Source organism: Coptis chinensis, chromosome 3 (assembly GCF_015680905.1).
Source record: "Coptis chinensis isolate HL-2020 chromosome 3, ASM1568090v1, whole genome shotgun sequence".
Classification (NCBI taxonomy): Eukaryota; Viridiplantae; Streptophyta; class Magnoliopsida; order Ranunculales; family Ranunculaceae; genus Coptis; species Coptis chinensis.
The window spans coordinates 72,537,990-72,563,070 of NC_141458.1; the positions used below are offsets into that span (position 1 = coordinate 72,537,990).

The 25,081-nt window shown below is 44.2% G+C and overlaps 2 protein-coding genes across 2 annotated transcripts; both read left to right on the top strand.

Annotated features, from left to right (window-relative positions):
- Positions 1–323: 323 nt before the first annotated feature.
- On the top strand, positions 324–2,040 carry LOC147510708 (uncharacterized). Its single transcript, XM_086599338.1, has 2 exons — positions 324–1,129; positions 1,221–2,040. Exons 1-2 carry the CDS (start codon positions 770–772, stop codon positions 1,803–1,805), a joined length of 945 nt encoding a protein of 314 aa, XP_086455464.1. The 5' UTR covers positions 324–769; the 3' UTR covers positions 1,806–2,040.
- Positions 2,041–13,036: 10,996 nt separating this feature from the next.
- LOC147510709 (pleiotropic drug resistance protein 1-like) lies at positions 13,037–20,356 on the top strand. The gene is made up of 23 exons (XM_086602581.1): positions 13,037–13,706; positions 13,802–13,922; positions 14,019–14,107; positions 14,228–14,312; positions 14,399–14,558; positions 14,656–14,732; positions 14,976–15,029; positions 15,139–15,229; positions 15,322–15,623; positions 15,740–16,021; positions 16,101–16,417; positions 16,521–16,681; positions 16,753–16,856; positions 17,107–17,263; positions 17,347–17,612; positions 17,708–18,040; positions 18,133–18,423; positions 18,518–18,601; positions 18,725–18,858; positions 18,960–19,187; positions 19,278–19,449; positions 19,557–19,811; positions 19,900–20,356. The coding sequence occupies exons 1-23, from the start codon at positions 13,381–13,383 to the stop codon at positions 20,158–20,160; spliced, it is 4,350 nt and encodes a 1,449-aa protein (XP_086458707.1). The 5' UTR covers positions 13,037–13,380; the 3' UTR covers positions 20,161–20,356.
- Positions 20,357–25,081: the final 4,725 nt, after the last annotated feature.

Sequence of the window (25,081 nt, forward strand, 5' to 3'; positions counted from 1 at the left end):
GTGTTCGACCTGTTGAACGCCAGCGGTGAATACCAGATCGAAGTCGCTGATATTATTGAGCACTTCACTTTGAAGCGATCTAGGGCATATAACTTTAGCTTGCAAACCCGAGCTACTCTGTCGCCCGTTCTGGATGGAGTGAGTAACGAGTCTTGGGATAAAAGACCGTTCCTGTTAGTCGGTAACTACTGTGCGAGCGGGTTTAGTGTGGACAGGAAAACGTGTGATTTTACTGGTGGGTACCAGTACGTTTTCTTAGGTTTCACGCTGATATCGACTGATCCTGTATTGATCTAACATTTGTTATTTTGTCTTTTGTACAGATAACCGTCCTGCACAGGAGACGAACCGAGCAGTGATCGAGAGCTTCGCTAGGCTGACTCGGGCTGAGAAAAAGGCGAAGTTGCCAGAGGTCGCCGGATTCTTTAAGGAGCGTGGAGGGCCTGCCGTTCGGAAGAGAAGGGAAGCTCAGAAAACAAGGGCTCGTGGTAAGGGAGCGTCCAAGGAACGTGTTATGGAGAAGCGTGGGAGTGATCGGTGACCGAGAGGATAGAAATCGGGCCGATCTTGGGGTGAAGCGACCGGGTGTCTTGGGGCCTCCGGTCCGGATCGGGAAGCGGTCGGGGAGGATGCTCCTTTTGATGTGGAGGACGCTCCCTCCGACATTCCGGAATACCGACCTGCTAAGACTGCGAGGGTGGCCCAGACCGCACAGGGTGGTGAGGTGCGAACGGGTGGGAGGGCAGCTCGCAACCCGAGGTCGAGGCCGATGCCCGACTTCAGCGTCCTAGTTGAGGACGGCCCGGAGGTTGCTCCGGAGGCTGCCCCGGAGGTCGCTCGACCCCGGGTTGTTGGAGATGCCTCAGGCAAGATGAAGGGGAAGGTTGGCTCAAGAGATGCTGGTAAGGCGATCCAAGATCTTGGCAAGGACGATCTGGAGCGCAACCTGATGTACATTGATGAGGTGACTGGGAAAAAGTGCTATGTGAAGAGGTCGGACTGCAGCTACAAGTCCGCACCCATAGCTGCTTGCTTGTTGGAGGGGATGACGCTTGATGGTGATAGGAAGGACCTTGATGCCAAGGAGCTGGAGTCGAATCTGAGAGGGGTGGATAAGGCGATTTGTCTGGTAAGTGGTCACGTTGTTACTGTTTGTGCTATTACTTATTGTACACTGTTGCTTATCGTTTGTTTGTGGTACTATGTGCGAGCTGCTGCAGCTGGTTGCTGGGTATCAGAAATTGAAGACAGCTGCACTGTTCGCTGAAATGGAGAAGTCGGAGGTCGAGTCCTTGAGGCTCGAGGTCTCTGATCTCCGAGCGATAGCTCAAACGGAGAAGGTGGAGCTGGATACTCTGAAGGCGCAACTGGTCACGCTATCTCTGGAGAGGACGTCAGCTGTGAACGAGGCGATTGGGCTGAGGCATGAGGTCGCTGATCTGAAGAAAAAGGCTGTTGCTGCTAATGCGTTCGCTGAACGTTGTAAAGCTACTGCGATGGAGGCGAGAGAGGCCTATCTTGCTATCCGTGCTGAAATAGAAGAACTGGAGGCGAGATACGGCGACCTGCCCGAGGAGCCAGCTCATGGACCTACAATAGACCGACAGGTCGATTCACTCGAGGTCGGTAGTGCTGGTCCTGCGGTCGTTCCTGCTCCTGAAGGTGAGGTGGTTGCTGATCAGCCTCCTGTTGTTGGTGGTCTGGGTGGGACGCTAACTGAAGGAGTGGTGGCGTCTCCTGGTGATCCGAGCTGTTCCCAAGTGCTGACCGTCCCTCTTGTTGAAGGCTTCGATGATGTTATTTGAGCGGTCAATGTCTGGTTTTTGTGTTTGTACGCGGCCTCTGGCCTAAAACAATAGAGCTGTTTTCCTGGGGTTGGCCGGGCAGCTCGTCTTTTCCTTTACTTGTTTTATGATACTGATGTTTAGCTGGGCTGGATTTCCTGGGTAGACCCAGCAGCTCGGCTATCCGGCGAACTGAGGCCGAACTGTGGTCTTCACTTTGCTGACTGTTTTATATTAAGGACGTACTATTGGCTTTTGTCTCTCTTCCCTGCGTATCGTATGCCTGTTTGGTTTGTGTGCCTTTGGGCTTGCTATTGTGGTAGGTTATTAGAGCGTTCTAGGTTGGTGGACCTGTGCCACTCTTGAACTGTTATGCGTGCAGTTGGTCACAACGTTCTCTAGTTACCCGGTATTGGTACGGCTGGAACGTCCTGTGAGCAGTGGTCACCTCCATTACAGTGCGTGCTTGGCACGTGTGCGGATATGAACGGTCTGTGAAATATGAAATGATGGTTGCCAGTTGGATTGGCGTTTGGCGTCTCGATGCCATAATGAGTTGCCTCGGGAAGAGACGTTTCCCTTGCATAAATATAAACTGTTCGGGGAGAGCGACGGCATTTGGACTTCCTGTTGCTGCTGTCTTTTCTCCTCTGAACTTGCTTGCTTTCTTTGGTCATTTTCTCAGGTATGTTTGCTCTTTCATTTTTTTGATCATGATGTTGGATGCTATCTCTCCCTCAGTGGCTTCGTTTTGTTCCTTGTGCTTTAGTTTTTCCTATGGCTCGGTGTGACCCTTTTGTTAGGGGAGAAGGTCTTCCACGAGAGTTCTCTCACCGATGGAGGAAATGGAGTTTCATCCTCATGTGCACGAGGACCGTGGTGGCAAGAGGAAGGCGGTAGCGTTGGGGTCCAAAAGCTAAAACGGCCCCGGAGGTCGTGGCGCCCCACTGGAGGTATTGTGATCAGGTCGCCCCACCGGGAGGACGGCGTCCCTCGGGCTGCCGAAAGGGTAGACGACCTGGAGCAGGGGGGCCACGTCGCTAGTGGGAGCTCGCACTCTCACGTTGGGGACGTGGGAAGTGAGTTCTTCTACGTCGGGAAGACGGGGAAGAGGCGTCTTTGTAAAAGCGCTCCGATTGCGCAGCTTCCTTCCACTCTGCGCCTATAGCGACTAGTCTCCTGAGGGGTATCGTGCTGGACGGGGACAAAGCTGAGGTCGAGGACGAAGATATGGATACGCTCCTGGGGACCATGGACATGGCGAGCTGTTTGGTGAGTACGTTGTTTGTTAACTTTTTAGTCGTCCGCTTTGATTGATTTTCATTGTCTTTCCGTACTTGTAGTTTCTTGCTGGTTATGATAAGTTGAAGAGTGTTGGCAACGCCCGACATCGATGTTGATGCCCGAAGTCGATTTTGGGATGTGTGCGAGAAGCCGCCGGGTGGTCGACAAGAAAAGGTTGGAGACTATGTCGGAGAGATGTCGTGCTGTTGCTGATGAAAATGCGAAACTTGCTGCGTCTATGGCTGATCTGCAAGTGGAGATCGCGGAAGTCACCGAGTACGCGAAGCAATGCCAGAGGGTTGCCCGTAAGGCTCAGAACGCGTATACCACTGCCTGTAGTGAGTACGCCAAGCTGGACGAGAAATACTGTCAGCTAAAGAAGGCAGATGGGGCTCGAGAGGCCGATATGCGTGTTGTTCTGCGAGCTGCCAGGCATGTTCCCTCAACCGCTGCTCCTGAGGATAAACATGTGGTCGCTGCTCCGTGATGCCGATTCTGTCTTCTGGTGAGAATTTGTTTTTGTGTTTGATACGAACGTGTGTCTTCTTTGCCCCTACGAGGGTTAAACACTAGAGCTGCGTTTTCGGGCTTGCCCGAGCAGTTCGCTTCTTTTGAATTTGGAGAACTGGTTTCCACGAAAGTGGCAGTTCGTTAACTTTGGTTTTTGTAATTTGGTAGCCGACCTGGATTTTCTGGGTAGACCCAGCAGGTCGGTGCTTTAGAGCTGATTTCACTGGATCCGAAATGTGTGCTCCTTTTGGTGAGTACTCGATTAATGCTATATACTTTTTGGTCTGATTGTTCATGGCTTTGATTCTGTCTATGGATTTTGCTTCTGAGATGTATTCTCGTTATATGTTAGGCTGGTATGATAATGCGCGGGAACGCGACATGTAAGTGTTTGATCTTTTTGACGAAAGGGACCCGTGCCCCGCGAAGTTCGTGGGTTATGTTGCTCACTGGGAGCGTTCTTCTTTGGTTAACCCTAGGAGTATCGGTCCTCGTCTAGTGAGGATCAAAGAGGCTATGAGCCTGTAAGCTCCTGAGAACGCCCTGCTCGTATGAGAGTTTGTTTTAGCCTCTGAGGGCGTAATGCTCCTGAGAGCGTTCTCGCTTAGTTGATCCTAGAAGTATAGGTCCCCAACTTAGCGAGACTCGGAGAGGCGATAAGCTGTAAGCTCCCCGAGGCGCCCCGCCATGATGAGAGCGTGTTTAGCCCCCGAGGATGTTACGCTCCCGAGAGGCGTTCACCGAGCTGATCCTAGAAGTATAGGTCCTCAACTTAGCGAGACTCGGAGAAGCGATAAGCTTGTAAGCTCCTCGAGAGGCGCCCCGCTTTCGCGATGGGAGCATGTTCAGCCTCGAGGAGTGGTGTGCTCCCCGAGAGCGCGTTCTTTGAGCTGATCCTAGAAGTATAGGTCCTCAACTTAGCGAGACTTCGGAGAGGCGATAAGCTGTAAGCTCCCGAGGCGCCCCGCTTCGCATGAGGCGTGTTTAGCCTCCGGGCGTGGTGCTCCCCGAGGCGTTCTCATTTGGCTGATCCTAGAAGTATAGGTCCTCAACTTAGCGAGACTCAGAGAGGCGATAAGCCTGTAAGCTCCTGAGAGCGTCCTGCTCGCATGAGAGCGTGTTTAGCCTCTGAGGGCGTGGTGCTCCTGAGAGCGTTCTCGCTGAGCTGATCCTAGAAGTATAGGTCCTCAACTTAGCGAGACTCGGAGAGGCGATAAGCCTGTAAGCTCCCGAGGCGCCCCGCCGCGATGAGAGCGTGTTTAGCCCTCTCGGCGTGGTGCTCTGAGGCGTTCGCCGAGCTGATCCTAGAAGTATAGGTCCTCAACTTAGCGAGATTCGGAGAGGCGATAAGCCTGTAAGCTCCTGAGAGCGTCCTGCTAGCATGAGAGCGTGTTTAGCCTCTGAGGGCGTGGTGCTCCTGAGAGCGTTCTCGCTGAGCTGATCCTAGAAGTATAGGTCCTTAACTTAGCGAGACTCGGAGAGGCGATAAGCCTGTAAGCTCCTGAGAGCGTCCTGCTCGTATGAGAGCGTGTTTCGGTATGGAGCTTGCTATGTGAGAGGTATGGTTTGGAGATGTGAGTAGATCCGCCATTTATGATAACAATCTTGAGGCTCTTTCATATGAACTTTGTAGTGCCTGGGAACAGGAATTACAATGCGTAATACAACTATTGGTAAAATTGCTTTAGCAAGTATGTGTTCCATGGTCGTGGCAGCAACTTTCCTTCTTAGGTTTTAATCCAATATGCGCCGTTGCCAACGACGCGTTCTACTATGTAAGGGCCTTCCCACGTTGGTGCTAGCTTAGCGTCATCTTGAGTTTTCTTCAAAACGAGATCTCCCGGTTGAAAAGACCGTGGATGTACTCGTTTGTTGTAAGATCTCTTGAGGACTGTTGGTAGGTCGCCACCCCGATGGTCGCTAGGTCGGTCGCGTTCCTCGAGGAGGTCGATCTCTCGAGCTAGAACTGAGTCATTAAGGCCTAATTCGACAAGTTCAGATCGGGTTGTCGTGATTGTCAGCTCGGTGGGGATGACGGCTTCTGTGCCATAGCACAGGGAAAATGGTGACTCGCTGGTGCTTAAGCGAGCTGTAGTGCGATGAGCCCATAGTATGTTCTCCAGCTGATTTGGCCACTGGCTTTTGTTCTTTTCAATTTTCTTCTTCAAATTCTCCAGAATGGCTTTGTTGCTGGCCTCTGCTTGTCCATTGCTTTGAGCGTACTGTGGTGTAGAGAATGCATGAATGATCTTCCATTTGGCCAGAAACTCTTTGACTGTTTTTCCCTTGAACTGGGAGCCATTGTCCATCACCAGTGTATGTGGTAAGCCAAACCGGGTGATGATATGAGTCCAAATGAAATTTCTGACGTGTGATTCTTTGACGTGTGCTAATGGAATTGCTTCAACCCACTTAGTGAAGTAGTCTGTGGCAACGAGGACGAAGCGGAAGCCGGTGCTCTTCTGAGGGACGAATGGTCCCATAATGTCCATGCCCCACATGTGGAACGGCCAAGGGCTCGCGATGTTAATCAATTCAGCGAAATGGGTCAGATGATGTTGTGACCAAATGTTTGGCATTTGACACACTTGAGGACATACGCTTTAGCATCAATCTGCATCTGAGGCCGAAGTACCCCTTGGGAGATCGCTTTGTGGGCTAATGATCGACCTCCAAAGATGGTTGCCGCGACTCTCCTTCGTGAATTTCAAAGCAAAAATTAGTCGGCCTTTGCTCGATCGATACATCTCGGATGAGGTCCCCCCGCTGGATTTTGCGGAATAATCGCCGTTCACCAAACAATAGCTACGTGCTTGGTGTGGAACCTTCTTGGCTTTGGTGCGCTCATCACGGGGAGTGTGCCGTGCATCGATGTCTTGTATAATAGGTCGCATCCGGTTTGACTCGTCGATCTTGAGAGAGTGGGAACAGTCGCTAATTGTCAAGACTTGGTCCGCTTTGGTAAGCCGGGTCGATCGACTACTTCGATGATCGGTTGTCTAGGGCACAATTCGATTGTCCGAGTGGCTAAGTATGCCAGTTATCTATCTGCGTGGCGGTTCTCGCCACGAAAAAAAATGGTGTATCGTCGCTCTCGCTAAATGACGGAAGCAAATCGTTAACAACTTGAAGGTATTTAGAGAGGTTACCTTTTGGTAGTGTACTCTTTTGCAACCTGGCGAACGACGCCATTGAAGTCACTAAAGATTTGGATCTCCTTTACTCCAAGCCGGATCGCTACAAGATTTCCCATTATTAGTGCTTCAGATTCGCTTCGTTGTTGGACGTTGCGAAGTCTATACGAACTGCCTTCCCTACCATAGCTCCCTCGGGGGAGACTAAAACGATTCCCATACCACTGCCTCCAGGGTTGCTGGAACCATCGACGTAGAGAGACCAGACTGTTTGCATGCTCGCTTTCTTGGGTGCGACCTCTGTTTCAGCCTCCCAATTAGGGTCGTCGACTGGGAAATCTGCTAGGAAGTCTGCAACGACCTGACCCTTCTGCGATATGCGCGGGACGAAGTCCATGTGGTGCTCGCCCAGCTCTTCGGCCCATATTGCCATCCTAGTAGTCTTGTTTTCTTTGTGAAGAATCCTCTTCAAAGGGAGATCGGTAAGTACTTTGATTGGATGAGCCTGGAAATACGGTCTGAATTTTCTTGCCGAGTATAACAAAGCAAGGACCGCTCTTTCTATGTAAGAGTAGTTCTTCTCGGCTGGAGTGAGTGTCTTGCTTTGTGAAGTAGATCGTTTCTGAATTGTGCTCGTCCTTGAATAGGACCGAACCGATGGCTAAATCGGATACCGCCGGATAGAGCCCCGAGTTTCTCCGTCTCGTTGGTTTAGCTAGGACGGAGGTGTTGTGAGGTACTCTTAAGGGTGGCTTAATGCTTGGTGGCATTGATCGTTCCATGAGAATTGCTCGCCTTTCTTTAGTATCTGTAGGAACGGTCGGCACTTATCGGATGCTCTTGATATGAACCGGTTGAGTCGCGACCATGCCCCGACAACTTCTGTATCTGTTTCTTTGTTTGAGGGTCGGGCATGTCTAAGAACGCCCGAATTTGATCTGGATTTGCTTCGATACCTCGTTGCGAGACCTGATATCCGAGAAATTTTCCGGAGGACGCTCCGAAAAGACACTTCTCTGGGTTCAGCTTCATTCCGGTTCGTCGTAGTCGGGAGAACGCTTGTTCGAGGTGAGTAAGGTGGTCACCTGCTTTCTTGCTTTTGACAACCATATCGTCGATGTAGACCTCCATGGTGTCCCCTAACATGTCCTGGAACATGTTGGTTGGTTAGTAGTCACCGATAGGTCGCCTCCGCGTTCTTTAGTCCGAACGGGAGAACGTTGTAACAATAAATTCCTTGCTCAGTGATGAACGATGTCTTCTCCTGATCTTCTTCAGCTAGTGGTATCTGATTGTACCCACTATACGCGTTCATGAATGATAACAGCTCGTGTCCGCAGGTCTGGTCAACAAGTTGGTCGATTCTGGGTAGGGGGAAGCTGTCTTTTGGAGTTTCTTGATTGACGTTGGTGAAGTCGACGCACAGGCGGACTGTACCATTCTTCTTTGGAACGGCCACTATGTTTGCGACCCACTCTGGGTAGTCAACCTTGCGGATGAACCCTACTTGTTTGAGCTTATCAACCTCATCGTTGACTGCTTTTTGAAAGCGTAGAGACAATCTTCTAGGTCGCTGTCGAACTGGTTTGGCACCAGGGTTGACGTTTAACCGGTGGCATGCAACATTAGGGTCTATACCAGGCACATCGATATACGACCAAGCGAACACATCTTTATTCATGGACAGAAAATTTACAAGTTGAGCCTTAAGTGTGGGGTCGAGGTTGGCTCCCACATAGACGAGTTTAGGGTCGTCTTCGGTTCCCAGGTTCACTTGCTGCTTGTCTTGAGTCGGTGCTTGGCTCTGTGCGTTCTGGGCGCTCTCTGGATGATTGCACTTTGGTAATGCCGGGCTGGTCTGATAGCTGGTTGGGGTGGCCGTAGGAACTGGGACGTCTTCTGTGGTTACGACAACAGGGTCAGAAATGATTCGCGTTGCCGCGGACAACAGAACTGGTAGTTCGCCGTTATTTGCGACTCCCCGGTTGTATGGGAGCTGGTGGTGCGAAGTCGAGACTTTGTTTGTACGTGGCATTCGCCATCGGGCTTAACTGATGGGTTTGCAATCGCCGGGTACGCCCACGCTTTGGTAGTGGTCGAGATCGGGGCTGGTGAGTGGAAACTCTTGTTGGAGCCCCCGCCGCTCGTTTTTTTTGTCGCTTAGCTCTCACCTCGACCACTAAGTCTTTGGCCATTGTATAGCCTGGTAGGCTCGTTCGAATTTTAAGATGGGAGGTTCCGGTGGTCTTGTTTGTCGCGATGATCCGGGTTACAATGATGGGCCTCGAAAGTGGTTGTTTGAAGTTTCCATCATTCCCCTTGGGCCGGGAAAATGGATGACTTGGTGCAACGTGGACGGTACGGCCTGCATCTGATGTATCCACCGTCGTCCTAGAATGGCATTGTAGGACGACTTGGTATCTAGGACGCCAAGCGTGCGGTTGAGTTTTGACTTTGTCTTCCCGAGATCCCACTGAGACTGGGAGGATGATGTCTCCTATTGGATCGGCCCTGGAGCCGTTGAATCCGAAGAGGGGTGCAATGGGGTCTATGAAGACCGACTTTGGTAAGTTCATCTCTTGGATCGTGTGGTAGAACAAAATATCGCAAGAGCTGCCGGGGTCGATCAAAACTCGCTTGACGGTCCAGTCACTGATTTTGACGTGGACCACGAGTGCATCGTTATGCGGGAGGCAGACCTTGTTGAGGTCGGCCTCTGAGAAGGTGATGTCTCCTGTTCTACGCCCTGAACTGCGTGGCACGGCTGCAGCTTGTGAAGAGAAATTGTATACTTCATGGAGGGCACCTACGCGCCTTCTTTTTTCCCGTGAACTTGAGACAGAATCATCTTGGAGAGTGATCATGTGGATGGTTCTGTCGTGCTCGCGACCTCTTGACGGCTGACGGCGATCTTGACGGACGCGTTCTCTGGAGCGTCCCCTGTTGTGAGGCGACTTTGAGACCTCAGATCGCTCCGTCTGGGTGGGGACCTGCTGCGTATTCGGCGGGCCATCAGTTTGTGGCGCAGGTCGCCGTTCGGTATATTGGTGTACTGCTTGATGTGCCCAGCTTTGACCAGATCCTGCAAATAATGTTTGAGCCCCCAGCATACGTCGGTCTCGTGGCAATTGGCGCGGTGAAAAGCGAAGAGGCTCGGGTCCGGGCGATCTGTTGGTCGCCTTTATCTCCGGGTCGGTAGAATGCAGCTCGCTTGATCTTTTCTAGTATGTAACCTAGGAGATCCGGTGAGCACGCGAATTCCGATCATTTCTTGGTTTGGATGCGGAGGGTTGCCATTGTTGTGGGGGTCGTTTCCTAGAGGATGATGCTGCTTCGTAAACCTCTCCCTCTTACGTTTCTTCTTCTTCTTCGTTTCGTTTTAGCAAAGCAAAGCCTCTTGCAGCTTGATGTATTTATCCACTCGGAAGCGCATACCGCCAACATTTCGGGTTAGTCTTTTCAAGAGCGACCGGTTAGGTAGGTGGTGTTGCGAAGCGGCAGCGGTTGGAAAGCCACCGCGGCAAATGATTCCTCGAGGCCGCTTTCCATGTCCAAGAGTTCGTTTTGAACCGCTTAAGAAGGAGTCAGAGGTTTCCTCCTTGCCCAGAGCGAGCTGGAAGAGTGAATTGAGATCACCCTTCTTGCGTCTGTTGTGTACGTACTGGCTCGCGAACAGGTCGGTAAGCTGTTCAAAGCTTCTTATGGAGTCTGGCTCGAGGGAGAAGAACCAATCGAGTGGGCCGTCCTTTAAGCTTGCTGGAAAGAGCCTGCATCGGAGATGGTCGAACTCTGGCGCGCTGTAGAGTGCAAGGCTTTGAGCATATCGTGCTATATGCCGGCTTTGGGCATGTCGCGAACCGTCATGATGGGAACCGTGGTTGGACAAAGTCTGGAGGGGAGACCTTGTGAAGTACTTCAGCAGCAAATGGAGATGCGCGATAGGTTTTCAGCATTTTCTGCACTATCTGGGTGGAATCTTTCTTGACCGCATTCTTGTCGAGCCTTTGGTTTAGCTCGGTGATCTGTTGACTGACGTTGATGACGTCGTCTTCTGCGGTGCCAGCTAGTGGGCTCTGTGTATCAACTTGTGCACGTAATGTGACGTTTTCTTGCCTGAGTTGGGCAATTTGTTCATTCATTGTTCCTAGCTGGTCTGCCAAAGTGTGGAATTGAGCTTCGAGGCTTGCCATGCTTCGTGGGCTTGAGAATCTTTTGTTTTGATTTTTGGCTTCTGATTGTAAAGTGGTTTGGTTTCTCAAGTAATCAAGACCACAGACGGCGCCAATGTAAAGGTGTGGTGTGATATTCCCTTACAAACAGTCTTTGGGGGACTGGTATGGATGGATGGGTGAGACCGAGTTCGGCTTTGAGAGCTTAATCGCCTCACGATCTTACTCTACGGGTTCCTGGGGTCAGAGTAGAATCAGGTCTGGCGTAGTTCATATGAGAGGTATTTATAGAGATTGAAAGTGTATCCTAACCCTCCACGTGTAAAGGATGTCACCAACGTGGGGTGTGGATCATGGGAGCTTGTGAGAAATATCTACATAGGTCTGCTGTGATGATGGGGAGTGGCGGTCACGGGCAAGTAGCTACTTGCGTCGTGACCGATGGCCCGGATCGATCGGGATGAGTGCAAGCACCCGCCGGTCATGATTGCTTATGGATAGGGTGCGGTCACTTGCCTTTGGCGTAGTTCGCATGATGTTGCGACCGTCCCGGTGGCGATGTTGGCTCATGGATGCGACCTGAGACCATAGGTCGGTGTATTAGTTCCACCATGTTAAGCGCGTGCTGGATAGAGAATATCACTCCCCTACACCTAGTGCTGCCAAAATCTTCCTTGATCAGACTTATATTATATTTTGATCAAACTTATATTATTCTGTGCTATGTGCATAGTTCTATGCCATCTAGATTCTAGACGATGTTAACAGCTCAAGTTATTGTCCTTTAGTAATATTCCCATTTCGAGTTTTCGTCTTCTCCAGCAATCTCGCACTAACCCCACATGGGTGTCATAGAAAAAATTCATAAACAAAATTAGTGAAATGATAAGGTAAACGATTCATCTAGCTCGTTGGGTAACAAGGGTCAATTGAACTATGACAGGGTCAAAATAGTTGAATCATATTTTCGCATCATTTTATCCAATAGGTTTTGCCTGGTCTTTACAGTGAGTCTATGGAATCTTTCCCTACGTAAAGCCAAGTCGTGTCGTAAGCCAAAACGTGATCAATCTTCTAGAAAGGGAAAAAAATGAAAAGAAATAGAGATGGGAAAAGAATTGAAGAAGCGTGTGTACGGCTGTATGCTACATCATTCAATGCCAACATGTTACTGCTTGTGCACTTTTTCGTGACACCAAGTCACCAATATACATACAATCTTCATGGAAAATTCCACCGCACAGAAATTGAAGAGAAGTGAAAGATGAGTACCCTTCTCTTGTTAGAACCTTCTTTCAGACAAAGTCCACAACTTCTAGCTATTTTCATATTTAGCTTCAAATGCGCCAAACTATTTTGGTAAACTCTATAAATCTATAATGTAGAGTGTGTGTTCTATTTAATACCACATAAAGTCACAATCATTAAAAACCCAAAAAAAAAAAAGAAGTCATAATCATTGACTAGCTAATATTAACTTAAATTAATAATCTTTCCCATTTTACTTTTAAGTGAATGGTTGAATTAACAATTTCAGATATGTTTATAACTTTATATATATGACATTCTGTATGACAAAATGAGCCACAGTGCTAAAAAACATATATTACGTTCCTAATTCTGTTTAACTTAGAAGTTAGGCTAGAGCCTAGTTAGGGAAAATCGAATTGTGTATACCGATGACATGAGTAAAGTAACATAATGTAACCGGTAACTATTTTTTTTTACGAGGAGCTGAAATGCTGAAACTCGAGACCCTTTTATAAGTTGGGACAATAACTTGATGCCTCGTTCCATAGCTGATCTATTGTTGCATGTCAAGTAACAAGTTTACTGTATACTTTCATATATGCGTCGTTATCGTTGTTAATCAAAAAGGTACACAAGTACCTTCTTAACTAGTTTAGATAATTTGTTTTAGTTTAATGCATTTTGGTTGAGTAAAAATTCAACTAGCCATGCATTAATGCTGAAATGTGCATTATTGAGGTTGCAACTTTTAAACTTTAATTTGGAGCTAATAATGAATACTAAAATGACAAAGTTCACATTGGTGACAGTAAACTAATCCATTTCCACCCATACTTTTAGGAGCCTTAGCTGGTGGTTCTTGATTCATGAATCAGTAAAGTCAATTTTTTTATATCTGTTCTCTGTTTTAATTTTCATTTTTAGTTTCATTTTTTGTCATTTCCATGAAAAAAGTAGACTCTATATGGTCAAACCTCAAAACCAAAAGTTTGATCATTCATATTTAAAACTTCAAACCGCCTCCATCACACCTTGTTATATAAACCTTCACACTTCACCGTATAATCTTCAAAAAACAAAGTCTTCACAGACCTGTTCAAGGCACCAAAGGAAAAGTTATACGCATTAACAGGTCATAAACAAGGAACCCCAAGCTCATTGTTCCAAGTTTTGAAGTTTGAGATCACTTCATTTCTTATTTGGTTATAGTGGGGTGTTTATAGAATTTGCTGTTTTGAGGTGGTTAACATGGAGAGTGGTGATCTTTATAGAGTTAGTAGTATGCGTAGGAATAGTTCTTCTATATGGAGGAACAGTACCTCTGAAGTTTTCCATACCGCGTCTTCTCGAGAAGAAGATGATGAAGAAGCTCTTAAATGGGCTGCTCTTGAGAAACTACCAACTTATAGTCGTATGAAGAAAGGTATATTTCCTGGGGAAGAGGGTGAAGCAACAGAAATTGACATTCTTAATCTTGGATTTCAAGAGAAGAAGCAACTTTTAGAGAGGTTGGTGAGAGTTGCTGAAGAAGATAATGAAAAGTTCTTGTTGAAGCTCAAGAATCGTATTGACCGGTAAACAGCGTTCTTTCGGCGTTTTCTTTTATTTTTTTCTAATAATTTTGTGCTAGATTTGTGATGTTTACTCTGTTTATTCGATATGTTTTCAGGGTTGGTATTGATATTCCAACGATTGAAGTTCGATATGAGCATCTAAATGTCGATGCAGAAGCTCGTGTCGGAGGCAGAGCATTACCTACAATTGCCAATTTCACTATGAACATGATAGAGGTAGCTCATTTACATATAGATTTTGATCGTTCACAATCTTGATTAGTTTGTTTTAATCAATTCTATATACATAATATCTTATTGTTGGATCTGTAGGGGTTGTTGGGCTCACTCCATATTCTTCCTGATAGAAAGAGGCCATTCTCAATACTTCATGATGTTAGTGGAATCATCAAGCCATGCAGGTAAGACAGATGGTGTCATTTTCCATCATTGAAATCCCAACTGTAGATTAATTTGGTTTCAGTATGATGTCATGAATTCTCAAAATAATACAGTTCTTATCGTTGTTACCAAATCCACAGAATGACACTGCTCTTAGGACCCCCAAGTTCTGGAAAGACTACATTGCTGTTGGCTTTGGCTGGAAAGCTTGATTCAGATCTGAAGGTAACTGAAGTTCGATATGTTAGCTCCAGTTAAATCTTTATTTTAATACTATTGAAAAACTGAAAACGGATTCTTTCCTACGTCAGGTTTCAGGCAGAGTAACATACAATGGTCATGCAATGGATGAATTTGTTCCACAAAGAACATCTGCATATATCAGCCAATATGATCTTCATATAGGAGAAATGACTGTGAGGGAAACCCTGGCTTTCTCTGCTAGATGTCAAGGGGTTGGAACAGGCTATGGTAAGTTTAAATATTATCATTTTCACTATGTTGAACAAGAATAAATCTCAAGGAGTTTCTTAGGAGTCTAAATTGGTCAATTTTGAGCAATCTGCAGAAATGTTGGCAGAATTGTCAAGAAGAGAGAAGGCAGCAAATATCAAACCTGATCCTAACATTGATGTCTATATGAAGGTGAGTAGAAACTTTGATTACTTTCCAAGAGATGAGAAGCAAATTTTAATATTTCAAATGAAATGGGCTCTATGCAATTTTCAAAAGGTTATCGTAAAGTTAAATCCGTGATTGATCCAATACATTTGGAATTAAAAAATTTAAATATTGGTTGGTGATTAGCTGAGGCATTTATGCGATGAGTATGCTACCTTGTCATACATTATTTCCAAAAGCTTAAGAATTTTGTTCCTGATAATGCAGGCCGCGGCGACTGAAGGTCAGGAGGCCAGTGTAGTTACAGATTACATTTTAAAGGTAGCATTTGTGCTAAGGATTATATTATTGACAATATAAACAATATGTTGAGAAGTGCCTAGATTAAGATAGGTAACGTTCTGTTTTCTGATATGATTGAAAACTTTAGATTTTGGGACTGGATGTTTGTGCTGATACCTTAGTGGGAAATGATATGCTGAGAGGTATCTCTGGTGGACAAAGGAAGCGAGTCACGACAGGTAGAACATAGTCTGATGTGTAGTTAGAAATTCATTCATATGACTTCCCTTTGAACCGTTTATTCTAAACCCTCCTGCCTAATGTTTTACAGGGGAAATGCTTGTTGGACCAGCAAAGGCATTGTTCATGGACGAAATATCTACTGGTTTGGACAGTTCAACAACTTTCCAGATAGTGAATGCTCTGAGGCAAACCATCCATATTCTCCAAGGGACTGCTGTCATCTCGCTCCTTCAGCCAGCTCCAGAGACTTATGACCTTTTTGATGATATTATTCTAATCTCAGATGGTCAGATTGTGTACCAGGGTCCACGTGAGAATGTACTTGAATTCTTTGGATCGATGGGCTTCCAATGTCCTGACAGAAAAGGAGTTGCCGACTTTTTGCAAGAAGTATGTTTCATTCAAAAACCTAACCTACTTTTTCTTTATTTCCCATCAGCTGTTATCCTATGCGAGTCTTTTAGAAAAGATTAGGGATTGAGATTGAACTTTCATTTGTATGATAGGTGACCTCAAAGAAAGATCAGAAACAGTACTGGGTACGTAAAGATGAACCCTACACATTCGTCCCGTCCAAGGAATTCGCTGAGGCATTTCAATCATTCCATATTGGCCGTAAAGTAGGTGATGAGCTTGCAATTCCGTTTGACAAGAGCAAGAGCCATCCTGCAGCTTTGACAACAAAGAAGTTTGGGGTTAACAAGAAGGAACTCTTAAAAGCTTGCATTGCAAGAGAATATTTGCTGATGAAGAGGAATAGTTTTGTGTACATCTTCAAATTGACACAAGTGAGTTTCAGGTTTCCTGATTGAAAATCTTTCATTCCTTACCTGTTGATGTGATACTGATTTTTTATTCTTGTTGCAGCTTACCATAATGGCATTCATCGCATCGACACTCTTCCTGCGTACCGAAATGTCTCGTGATAATGTAGCAGATGGTGGTATATATACGGGAGCTCTATTTTACACTCTACTCATTATTATGTTCAACGGTTTCTCGGAGCTTAACATGACCATTGCAAAGTTACCAGTGTTTTACAAGCAAAGGGACCTCCTGTTTTATCCTTCATGGGCTTATTCCCTCCCTACATGGGTCCTGAAGATTCCCATCACATTTGTAGAAGTTGCTGTTTGGGTGTTCTTCACCTATTATGTTATTGGTTATGATCCAAATGTTGAAAGGTAATGGCCAATCGGCATACATTAGAATCTTGATCCATGATTTGATATGTGTTTCAAATAACATTGAGTCCAGGCAATGACCAAAGAACTTTTATAACTGCAGGCTTCTCAGACAGTATTTTCTGCTCCTATTTGTAAACCAAGTCGCTTCTGGACTGTTCCGTTTCATTGCAGCAATTGGGAGGAACATGATTGTGGCAAATACATTTGGGGCATTTGCACTGCTTATACTATTAGTCTTGGGTGGATTTATTTTGTCACGAGGTATGTTCTTTTTGAAAACTCAAGCCAAGGTTGTCTATGTGTTTGACTTAAGTGTTTTCTTATTGCTACAGACAACGTTAAGAAATGGTGGATATGGGGTTACTGGATTTCACCTTTGATGTATGGACAGAATGCACTCGTAGTAAATGAATTTCTAGGGAAGCAGTGGAGACATGTAAGTCATTGAATAAATAAAGGAAATGGTAAACAGGAGAAGAAAGAGTAAATAGTTAATTTTGTGCAGGTGCCGACTAGCAAAGTCGGTAAAACCTTTGGATGATGATACCCGAGGTTTGGGGTTCAAACCCCGCCAGCATCAAAGAGTTACTGATCTCATTTAAAACAGGCTTGCCAATCAAAAAAAAAATATAGTTAATTTTGTCTCCATTAAGACTGACAGGGATTAAATTTGCATGACATTACAGATCCCTGTTAATGCAACCGAACCTTTGGGAGTGTTGGTCATAAAATCTCGTGGATTTTTTCCTCACGCACAGTGGTACTGGATTGGAGTAGGGGCACTAATCGGATATATGTTCCTTTTCAATGGCCTTTTTACTCTCGCTCTTGCTTATCTCAATCGTAAGCATCTTCAATTCTTTCATTCTGTTAATCTTTTTGGCAACTGAGACATATTGATTAACTCATTAATCAAATGACTGCAGCATATGGGAAGCCTCAGGCTGTTATATCAGAAGAGTCCCTGAATGAGCAATCTGTTAACAGAACTGGAGAAATCATTGAGATGTCCTCTCGAGGAAGGAACTCGGTCGATCGCTCATCTTTTGGAGGTGATCAATCATTAAGATCCTCATCGGTGACAGAAGCTATTGAAACAGCTAATGAGAACAGGAGGCGAGGGATGGTTCTTCCATTTCAACCCCTTTCTATCACCTTTGATGACATTACCTATTCTGTTGACATGCCACAGGTACACAGAAATATTCTTTCAGATTGAGGCATGAAATGTTGACAACTCATTGAACTAGAAAGATGATGACCTTCATGTTTAAATCCAAATTTCAGGAAATGAAAAGTCAAGGTGTCACTGAAGATCGTTTGGAGCTTCTGAAGAATGTCAGTGGAGCTTTTAGGCCAGGAGTCCTCACAGCTCTAATGGGTGTCAGTGGTGCTGGTAAAACCACTCTGATGGATGTTCTGGCTGGAAGGAAAACCGGAGGTTATATCGATGGAAGCATAACCATATCTGGCTACCCCAAGAAGCAGGAAACATTTGCTCGCATATCAGGATACTGTGAACAGAATGATATCCACTCTCCTCATGTTACTGTGCACGAGTCCCTTATTTACTCTTCATGGCTTCGCTTGCCTCCGGAGGTTGATTCTGCAACAAGAAAGGTTGGTTGCGTCACTTGTTAATCCTGTATAATGTGCGTGCACCGAGTCTGTCAAGGAATCTATTGACAGTTGAAATTGATCAATGACTACAGATGTTTATTGAGGAGGTCATGGAACTTGTAGAACTGACTCCACTGAGGGAAGCAATCGTTGGGTTACCTGGTACAAATGGTCTTTCAACCGAACAGCGAAAGAGGCTCACAATTGCTGTTGAACTTGTCGCAAACCCATCTATGATATTCATGGACGAGCCAACCTCTGGTCTTGATGCGAGAGCAGCAGCTATTGTGATGAGAACAGTAAGGAACACTGTTGATACAGGAAGAACCGTAGTGTGCACAATTCACCAGCCAAGCATTGACATATTTGAAGCATTCGATGAGGTTAGAAAATATTAAAAGTTTAGATGACCAACTTTTTGCAATATTAGGATTGTATTTTATGAAAGATAATTAACAATGTAATTTGGATTTACAGCTATTCCTAATGAAGCGAGGAGGACAAGAAATATATGTAGGCCCATTGGGTCGTCATTCCTGCCATCTCATCAGCTACTTTGAGGTGAGCTTTTGTAGACTTTCAGAGTGCAAAAACAAGAATAGAGATTTCTTTCTATTTATTTCCTCTCAAGACACTAAATTTCTTCTGCATGATTTCTAATACAATCTCTTGTTCGTCATCAAGGGAGTAGAAGGAGTCGGTAAAATTAAAGATGGTTATAATCCAGCAACATGGATGTTGGAGGTGACTAGTGGCGCACAGGAAAATATTCTGAAGATGGATTTCACTGACATATATAAAAAGTCTGAATTATATGGGTAGGTTTACTGTGACTTGGACTGGCAGAGATAGATTGAACCTCTTTAATTTGTTTTGATGGCTAGAATGAACATTGTCTAATTGATCTATCATGCTTCAGGAGGAACAAAGCTCTTATCAAGGAACTGAGTGCCCCTCCACCTGGTTCAAAGGATCTTCACTTCGCTACACGGTACTCGCAGTCTTTCTTCGTCCAATGTATGGCTTGCCTATGGAAACAACATTGGTCATACTGGCGCAACCCACCATATACTGCAGTTAGATTGCTCTTCACAACCATGATTGCTGTGATATTCGGAACAATTTTTTGGGATCTTGGCTCCAAAAGGTAACTAATATAAACAATATCATCCCCTCCCCACTCTCCTTTCATTCTCTTGGATTTATTTGAGTTTAACTTCAAAGCTTGAAATTGCAGGGATAAGCAGCAGGATTTGTTCAATTCAATGGGTTCCATGTATTCCGCAGTTCTGTTCCTTGGTGTACAAAATGCTTCATCAGTGCAGCCAGTGGTGGCTGTTGAAAGAACAGTCTTTTACCGTGAGAGAGCTGCTGGAATGTATTCGGCGTTGCCCTATGCCTTTGGACAGGTAAACCATTCTCTTCTCTTATGAAATTTATGTTAGCTTAATTAATATATGTATTTGGTTATAAACATATTTTCTATATTTCTCACTGAGTTTCTTTATTGTTGCAGGTCGTAATTGAGATTCCATACATCTTTCTTCAGGCTTCGATATATGGTATTATAGTTTATGCGATGATAGGATTTGAGTGGACGGTTGCTAAGTTCTTTTGGTACCTGTTCTTTATGTTTGTCACTCTATTATACTTCACATTTTACGGAATGATGGCTGTGGCCGTGACCCCCAACCACCAGATTGCTGCGATCGTTTCAGCTTCCTTCTATTCGATATGGAATCTCTTCTCAGGTTTTATAGTCCCACGAACGGTAAGTCCAATATTTCCTCTTCCTTATTACATAGTGGTTTTCTTGACGTAGATTGTAAGGATATTGAGGTATTCCTTCTTGATTACAGAGGATGCCAGTATGGTGGAGATGGTACTACTGGGCTTCCCCTGTCTCTTGGACCTTGTATGGTCTGGTCACTTCGCAGTATGGAGATATACCCGAGAGGTTTGACGACACAGGTGAACAAGTTAAAGATTTTGTAAGGAGATATTTTGGCTTCAAGCATGATTTCCTACCCGTCGTTTCTGTAGTACTTGTTGGAGTCGCTGTGCTCTTCGGATTCATCTTTGCCTTTTCAATAAGGGCATTTAACTTCCAGAGAAGATAAAACCCTCATCAGCAGATTGGTCACTTAAAATTATATCTGTCCCCAAGAAAGTCGTTAACTTCTTGCTAGTGCAAACTCCGGAGGTACTGGAGTTGTACACTGTATATGTCTTTTGTATGAATTTTATGTGTAATTTTTTAACTTTTAAAATGTATATCAAATATGAAGTGAAATGACAAGTATTTTTTAATGCTTATTGGTGAGTTTATCAACAATATCAGGCATAAGAAGTTTTGTTTAACTTGTTGGGAAAACAATACCAATCAATCCCCACTAAGTTAGTTTGAATATGAATACTCTAAACTCCAATCGAAAAATTTAGGGGCGCGGTATTGGCACCCCGATAAATGGGACTAGCACCCCTTTAACAAAAAGTAAAACAATAATGGTTATTTCTTATATATCCTTTTACACTCCACATGCCCATAGTTCTACAGCAGGCAGTTGTTGCGAGATCTCATATCCCACGGCAGGCAATTGCCGCGAGATCGCACAATCTACGGCATCGGGTTGCCCCGAGATCGCAGATATCCCCGGCAAAGATTCTTGCCGCAAAGATTTTTTTTGTGTTTTTTGTTTTTTTTCACTTCAAATTTTGCGTATTGAACACACACAACATATGGATACCTCATTTTCTTCTTTTAAGTTTCTTTATACACTCCAAGAACAACACCAAAACCATGACAAAAATATATATATAATCGAACCATAATTTTGCTATCTCGCGGCAAATATTTTAATATGCTATAAGAAAATTTTGTGATCAAATTAATGAAGAAGAGTTTTGATAATTAACACAAGCAAAGACTCCATTTTAGTAAACAAAATCATCTCGCGGTAACTAACTTTTTTTTATGGTGGCTATTAAAAAACAAAGACCCACGGTAGCCACCTTCCGTGGGATATGGGATCTCGCGGCAACCCGATGCTGTGGATTGTGCGATCCCGCGGCAGTTGCTTGCCATTAGTGTCTTTTGTGTATTTAATGGAGGGGTGCTAGTACCGTTGAATTGGTCAAAGAGGTGCTAGTCCCATTTATGGGGGTGGCAATACCGCTACCCAAAATCTAAGTTTTCACTACAACCAACAACCACAAACCTAAGCTATATATAGAATCAACTGTCACAAACAAGCAATAGCAATGTAAAGTAAAACTTATCACAATGAGACACAAGATATAACGTAGTTCGACTAATGATGCCTACTTCCACAAGAGCAAATCATTTTATAAGTGTGGGAAGAAAGATTACAATCACTCCTCTCAAGTCTCTCCAAACTTACTAGATCTCTCTTCACTAATCTCTCTTTACAAGTTTCATCTCTTTGCAAGGGTTTTCTCTTAATTTTGGTTGCTCTCAAAATTGGTTTCTCTCAAAGACTTATGTTACTCAAAAACCTAACTTTGATTTTATAGTATTATGAAATTTTAGTGAGCTGCAAAATTCCGGTTCCAACCGACATGCCAATGTCGAATTATCGATAGTATTTGCTCCTAACGACGACTGCAAACCGCTCAAGCTCCTTACGAACGACGACATGAGATCGTCCAACCCACATGTGGACAATGCCACCAAGTCGTACCATCACATGTTGAGGGACCCCAACAATCTCCCCCTCCTGAAACCATGAGGGGGGTACTCCACACATTCTCGAATCAACGGGAGGAGTGCGCTACCATTTCGGTAGTAGCACAACAAACATGCCTTTTGGCAAAACTTTGGTCATCATATCCGATATGTTCTTGTCGGTATGGATCTTCAATTCTCAATGCACAATTGCTTCTCTTCGATAACTTCTCTAATACAATGATAACATACATGTATATACTTGGATTTAGAATGAAAACTCGGATTCTTGCTTAAATTGATGGTGCTCTGACTGTCACAAAAAACTACAAACTATTTCTATTTTAGCCCTAGTTCATTAAAGAACATCTTCATCCATAACATCGTTTTGGAACACTCAATGCATGGCTGCAATATAGTCAACTTCTGTAGTAGAAAGGGCAACACATTTTTGCAACTTCGATTGCCAAGAAACTGCGCACTACCCTTGCAAATGTAAACGGATAACCAAAAGTGGACTTCATCAAGTCAACATCACTTGCCATATATGTCTGCATTTATGTAGCCTTCAAGTAAGGTCTTACTCCCACCAAACCAAAAACACGCCTTGGAAGTGCCCTTGAGATATCTCAATATCCACTTAACACCTTCTCAATACTCTTTGCTTGGATTTGACATAAATAATTGGCTTACAACACCAATGGCAAAAGCAATATCCGGTCTTTTACACACTATTGCATACATCAAGCTGCCCCACTATATGGATGCGTAAGGAATCTTTTGCATGTTTTTTCTTCTCATGATCACCCTTCGAACACATATTTGGTCATGCGGAATTGACCACCAAGTGGACAACTCACTGGCTTTGCTTGATCCATGTTAAATCTCTTCAACACCTTCTCAATATAGCTTTCTTGAGAAAGCCACAACTTCCCACTCTTTTTGTCATGAGTGATCCGCATACCAAGTATTTGTTTTGCTTTAACCAAATCCTCCATCTCAAAGGACTTACACAAGTCTTTCTTCAACTTGGATATCTTGTTGATGTTTTGGCCAACTATCAACATATCATCCACATACAACAAGCTAGAGCACTATAAAATCCCCATTTGGAAACTCCTGATCAAATACACAGTGATCGGATGCAGACTTCTTGTAGCTTTGTTTCACCATGAAGGACTCAAACTTCATGTACCACTGTCCCAGTGCTTGCTTCAAACCATACAAACTCTTTCTTAGTTGGCATACCAAATGCTCCTTGCCTTTGACCTCAAAACCTTCTGGCTGGTCCATGTAGACATCTTCCTCAAGATTACCATGAAGAAAAGATGTCTTGACATCTAGTTGCTCAACCTCTACGTTCATACTTGCGGCCAAACACAATACCACCCTGATAGAAGTCATCTTAACTATAAGAGAGAAAATTTCATCAAAGTCAATACCTTTCCTTTGACCGAATCCCTTCACAACAATGTAAGTTTTGTGCCTTGGATGTAGATTATTCTCTTCATGCTTGACTTTGAAAATCCACTTATATTATTGAGAACTTTTCTTTCTTTTGGTTTCTCAACTAAGTCATAAGTGTGATTATTATGCAAAGAACCCATCTCATCTTACATGGCCTTCAACCACTTCTCTTTGTCTGTACCTTCAAAATCCTTTTGATAGTACATAGGTTCTCCACCATTGGATAGTAAAACATACGTATGTGGTGGATACCTGGTTGAAGCATGTCTCTTTCTCTTGGATCTTCTCACCTCATTTTCTTCTGGCTCAGGAAGATGCACTTCTTCTTGCTCAGGTGGTGGTTCATGCACTTAATCTACATCTTCTATCTCAGTAGGTTCAATCTTATCATGAACAATATGATCATCATCATGAGCCTCAAACTCATGGTTCTCTGCATTCTCAATGCCTTTTGTAACTCGTTCCACAGTAGGAACTTCCGGTTCTAAATCAACAAGATTATCAACTAAAGCTTATAGCTTCTCACCATTCTCAAAGTGTGATATTGTTATAGGAACCGTTATGGTCGCAGTTTACAAACCGTGAAAACCATGCGCAGCGGAATAAAGGTTCTCACGATTTTGTTTAGGAAATCATACCTTTGATCAGCTGTGATATATTTGAGAATCCAAGCTCTACGAATCAACAACCTCTTGATCTTCTATTGTATTCCTATCCTTATAATGGACATTGTGTGGGCAACGATCTACCACCCTTTCTTTCTCTCTTTGCCTTTCTTTTTCCAATCAAGTGAATAGTGAATTCGGCTAAGAAGAAAAGGTTTCTTTATATAGGCTACAACATGGACCATGAGGAGAAATTAGGGTTAGGTCTCCTGACGGGCTTGGGCTTCCCATGTTCACCCAGAACACACGGCCCAAGTCCGTCAACAAATGGTTTATTCCACTAAAGGCCATTGTTGCACTACCGCCCTAATCCCAAAATTACATTTATGGGATCCATATTATATGCTCGTTGATCTCCCCGTGTTTAAGATATCGAGTGCTCGTTGATTAAGTCAAGTTACTGACAAGTATATTAATCAACTTCTTATGTCCTTGAGTAGTACCACTCAACCTCATTGTCATGTCGGATTAAATCCACCTGTAGGGTTTACATGACAATCCTTATGAGCTCCTCAAGGGGACATCATCAACCCGACTTCCTGTGAGTCACGGATTCCTTCTATAATCAACAGTACACCTTACATACAATGTCATTACCCAATCCATCGAGTTTGTTGATTCACAAATGAATCTCACTCATTGATGATTTAAAGCAATGTACAATGCACGTAAATGACCGTTATTATATCCGGATTAAGAGGACAAGCATCCATAATAACAGAGGTATTTGTTCTCTTATATAGTCAGTATAAAGAGAAACAACCTCACTTGGTCATGTTCAATACACACAAAGTGTACTAGTGTAATCCTATAGTCAAGATAGACTAATACTAGATTATACTACAACCGTACCAATGGTTTGTCCAAATCCATCTAGGTTGTGAACGTGTACTTATACTTTATAAGGTACTGATGATATGATCTTTTGTGTGTCACCACACACCATATCATCTACAACATAAAGTATTAGACGCATGCATATAACTAATAACATATATAATATGCATAACATTTGCCCATATGATTCTCATTCAAAATATAAAGAATTAGAGTTAATACAAAAGTAATGCTTTTAGTATATAACCCTATCAATTGTTTGGTCTTCCAAAAACACAACATCTCGACTTCTGATTACCTTCTTGTTGATCTGATCATAAAGTTTGTAACCAAACTTCTCATCCCCATAACCCAAAAAAAATGCACTGTTTGACTTTGTCAGCAAGC

Excerpts from the sequence above, each read along its gene's own strand:
- LOC147510708 (XM_086599338.1), top strand. The coding sequence starts at position 770 with ATGCCCGACTTCAGCGTCCTAGTTGAGGACGGCCCGGAGGTTGCTCCG. Across the intron at positions 1,130-1,220 it reads TGGATAAGGCGATTTGTCTG|CTGGTTGCTGGGTATCAGAA; the intron begins GTAAGTGGTCAC and ends GAGCTGCTGCAG.
- LOC147510709 (XM_086602581.1), top strand. The coding sequence starts at position 13,381 with ATGGAGAGTGGTGATCTTTATAGAGTTAGTAGTATGCGTAGGAATAGT. Across the intron at positions 13,923-14,018 it reads TCACTATGAACATGATAGAG|GGGTTGTTGGGCTCACTCCA; the intron begins GTAGCTCATTTA and ends TTGGATCTGTAG. Across the intron at positions 15,030-15,138 it reads TTACAGATTACATTTTAAAG|ATTTTGGGACTGGATGTTTG; the intron begins GTAGCATTTGTG and ends TGAAAACTTTAG.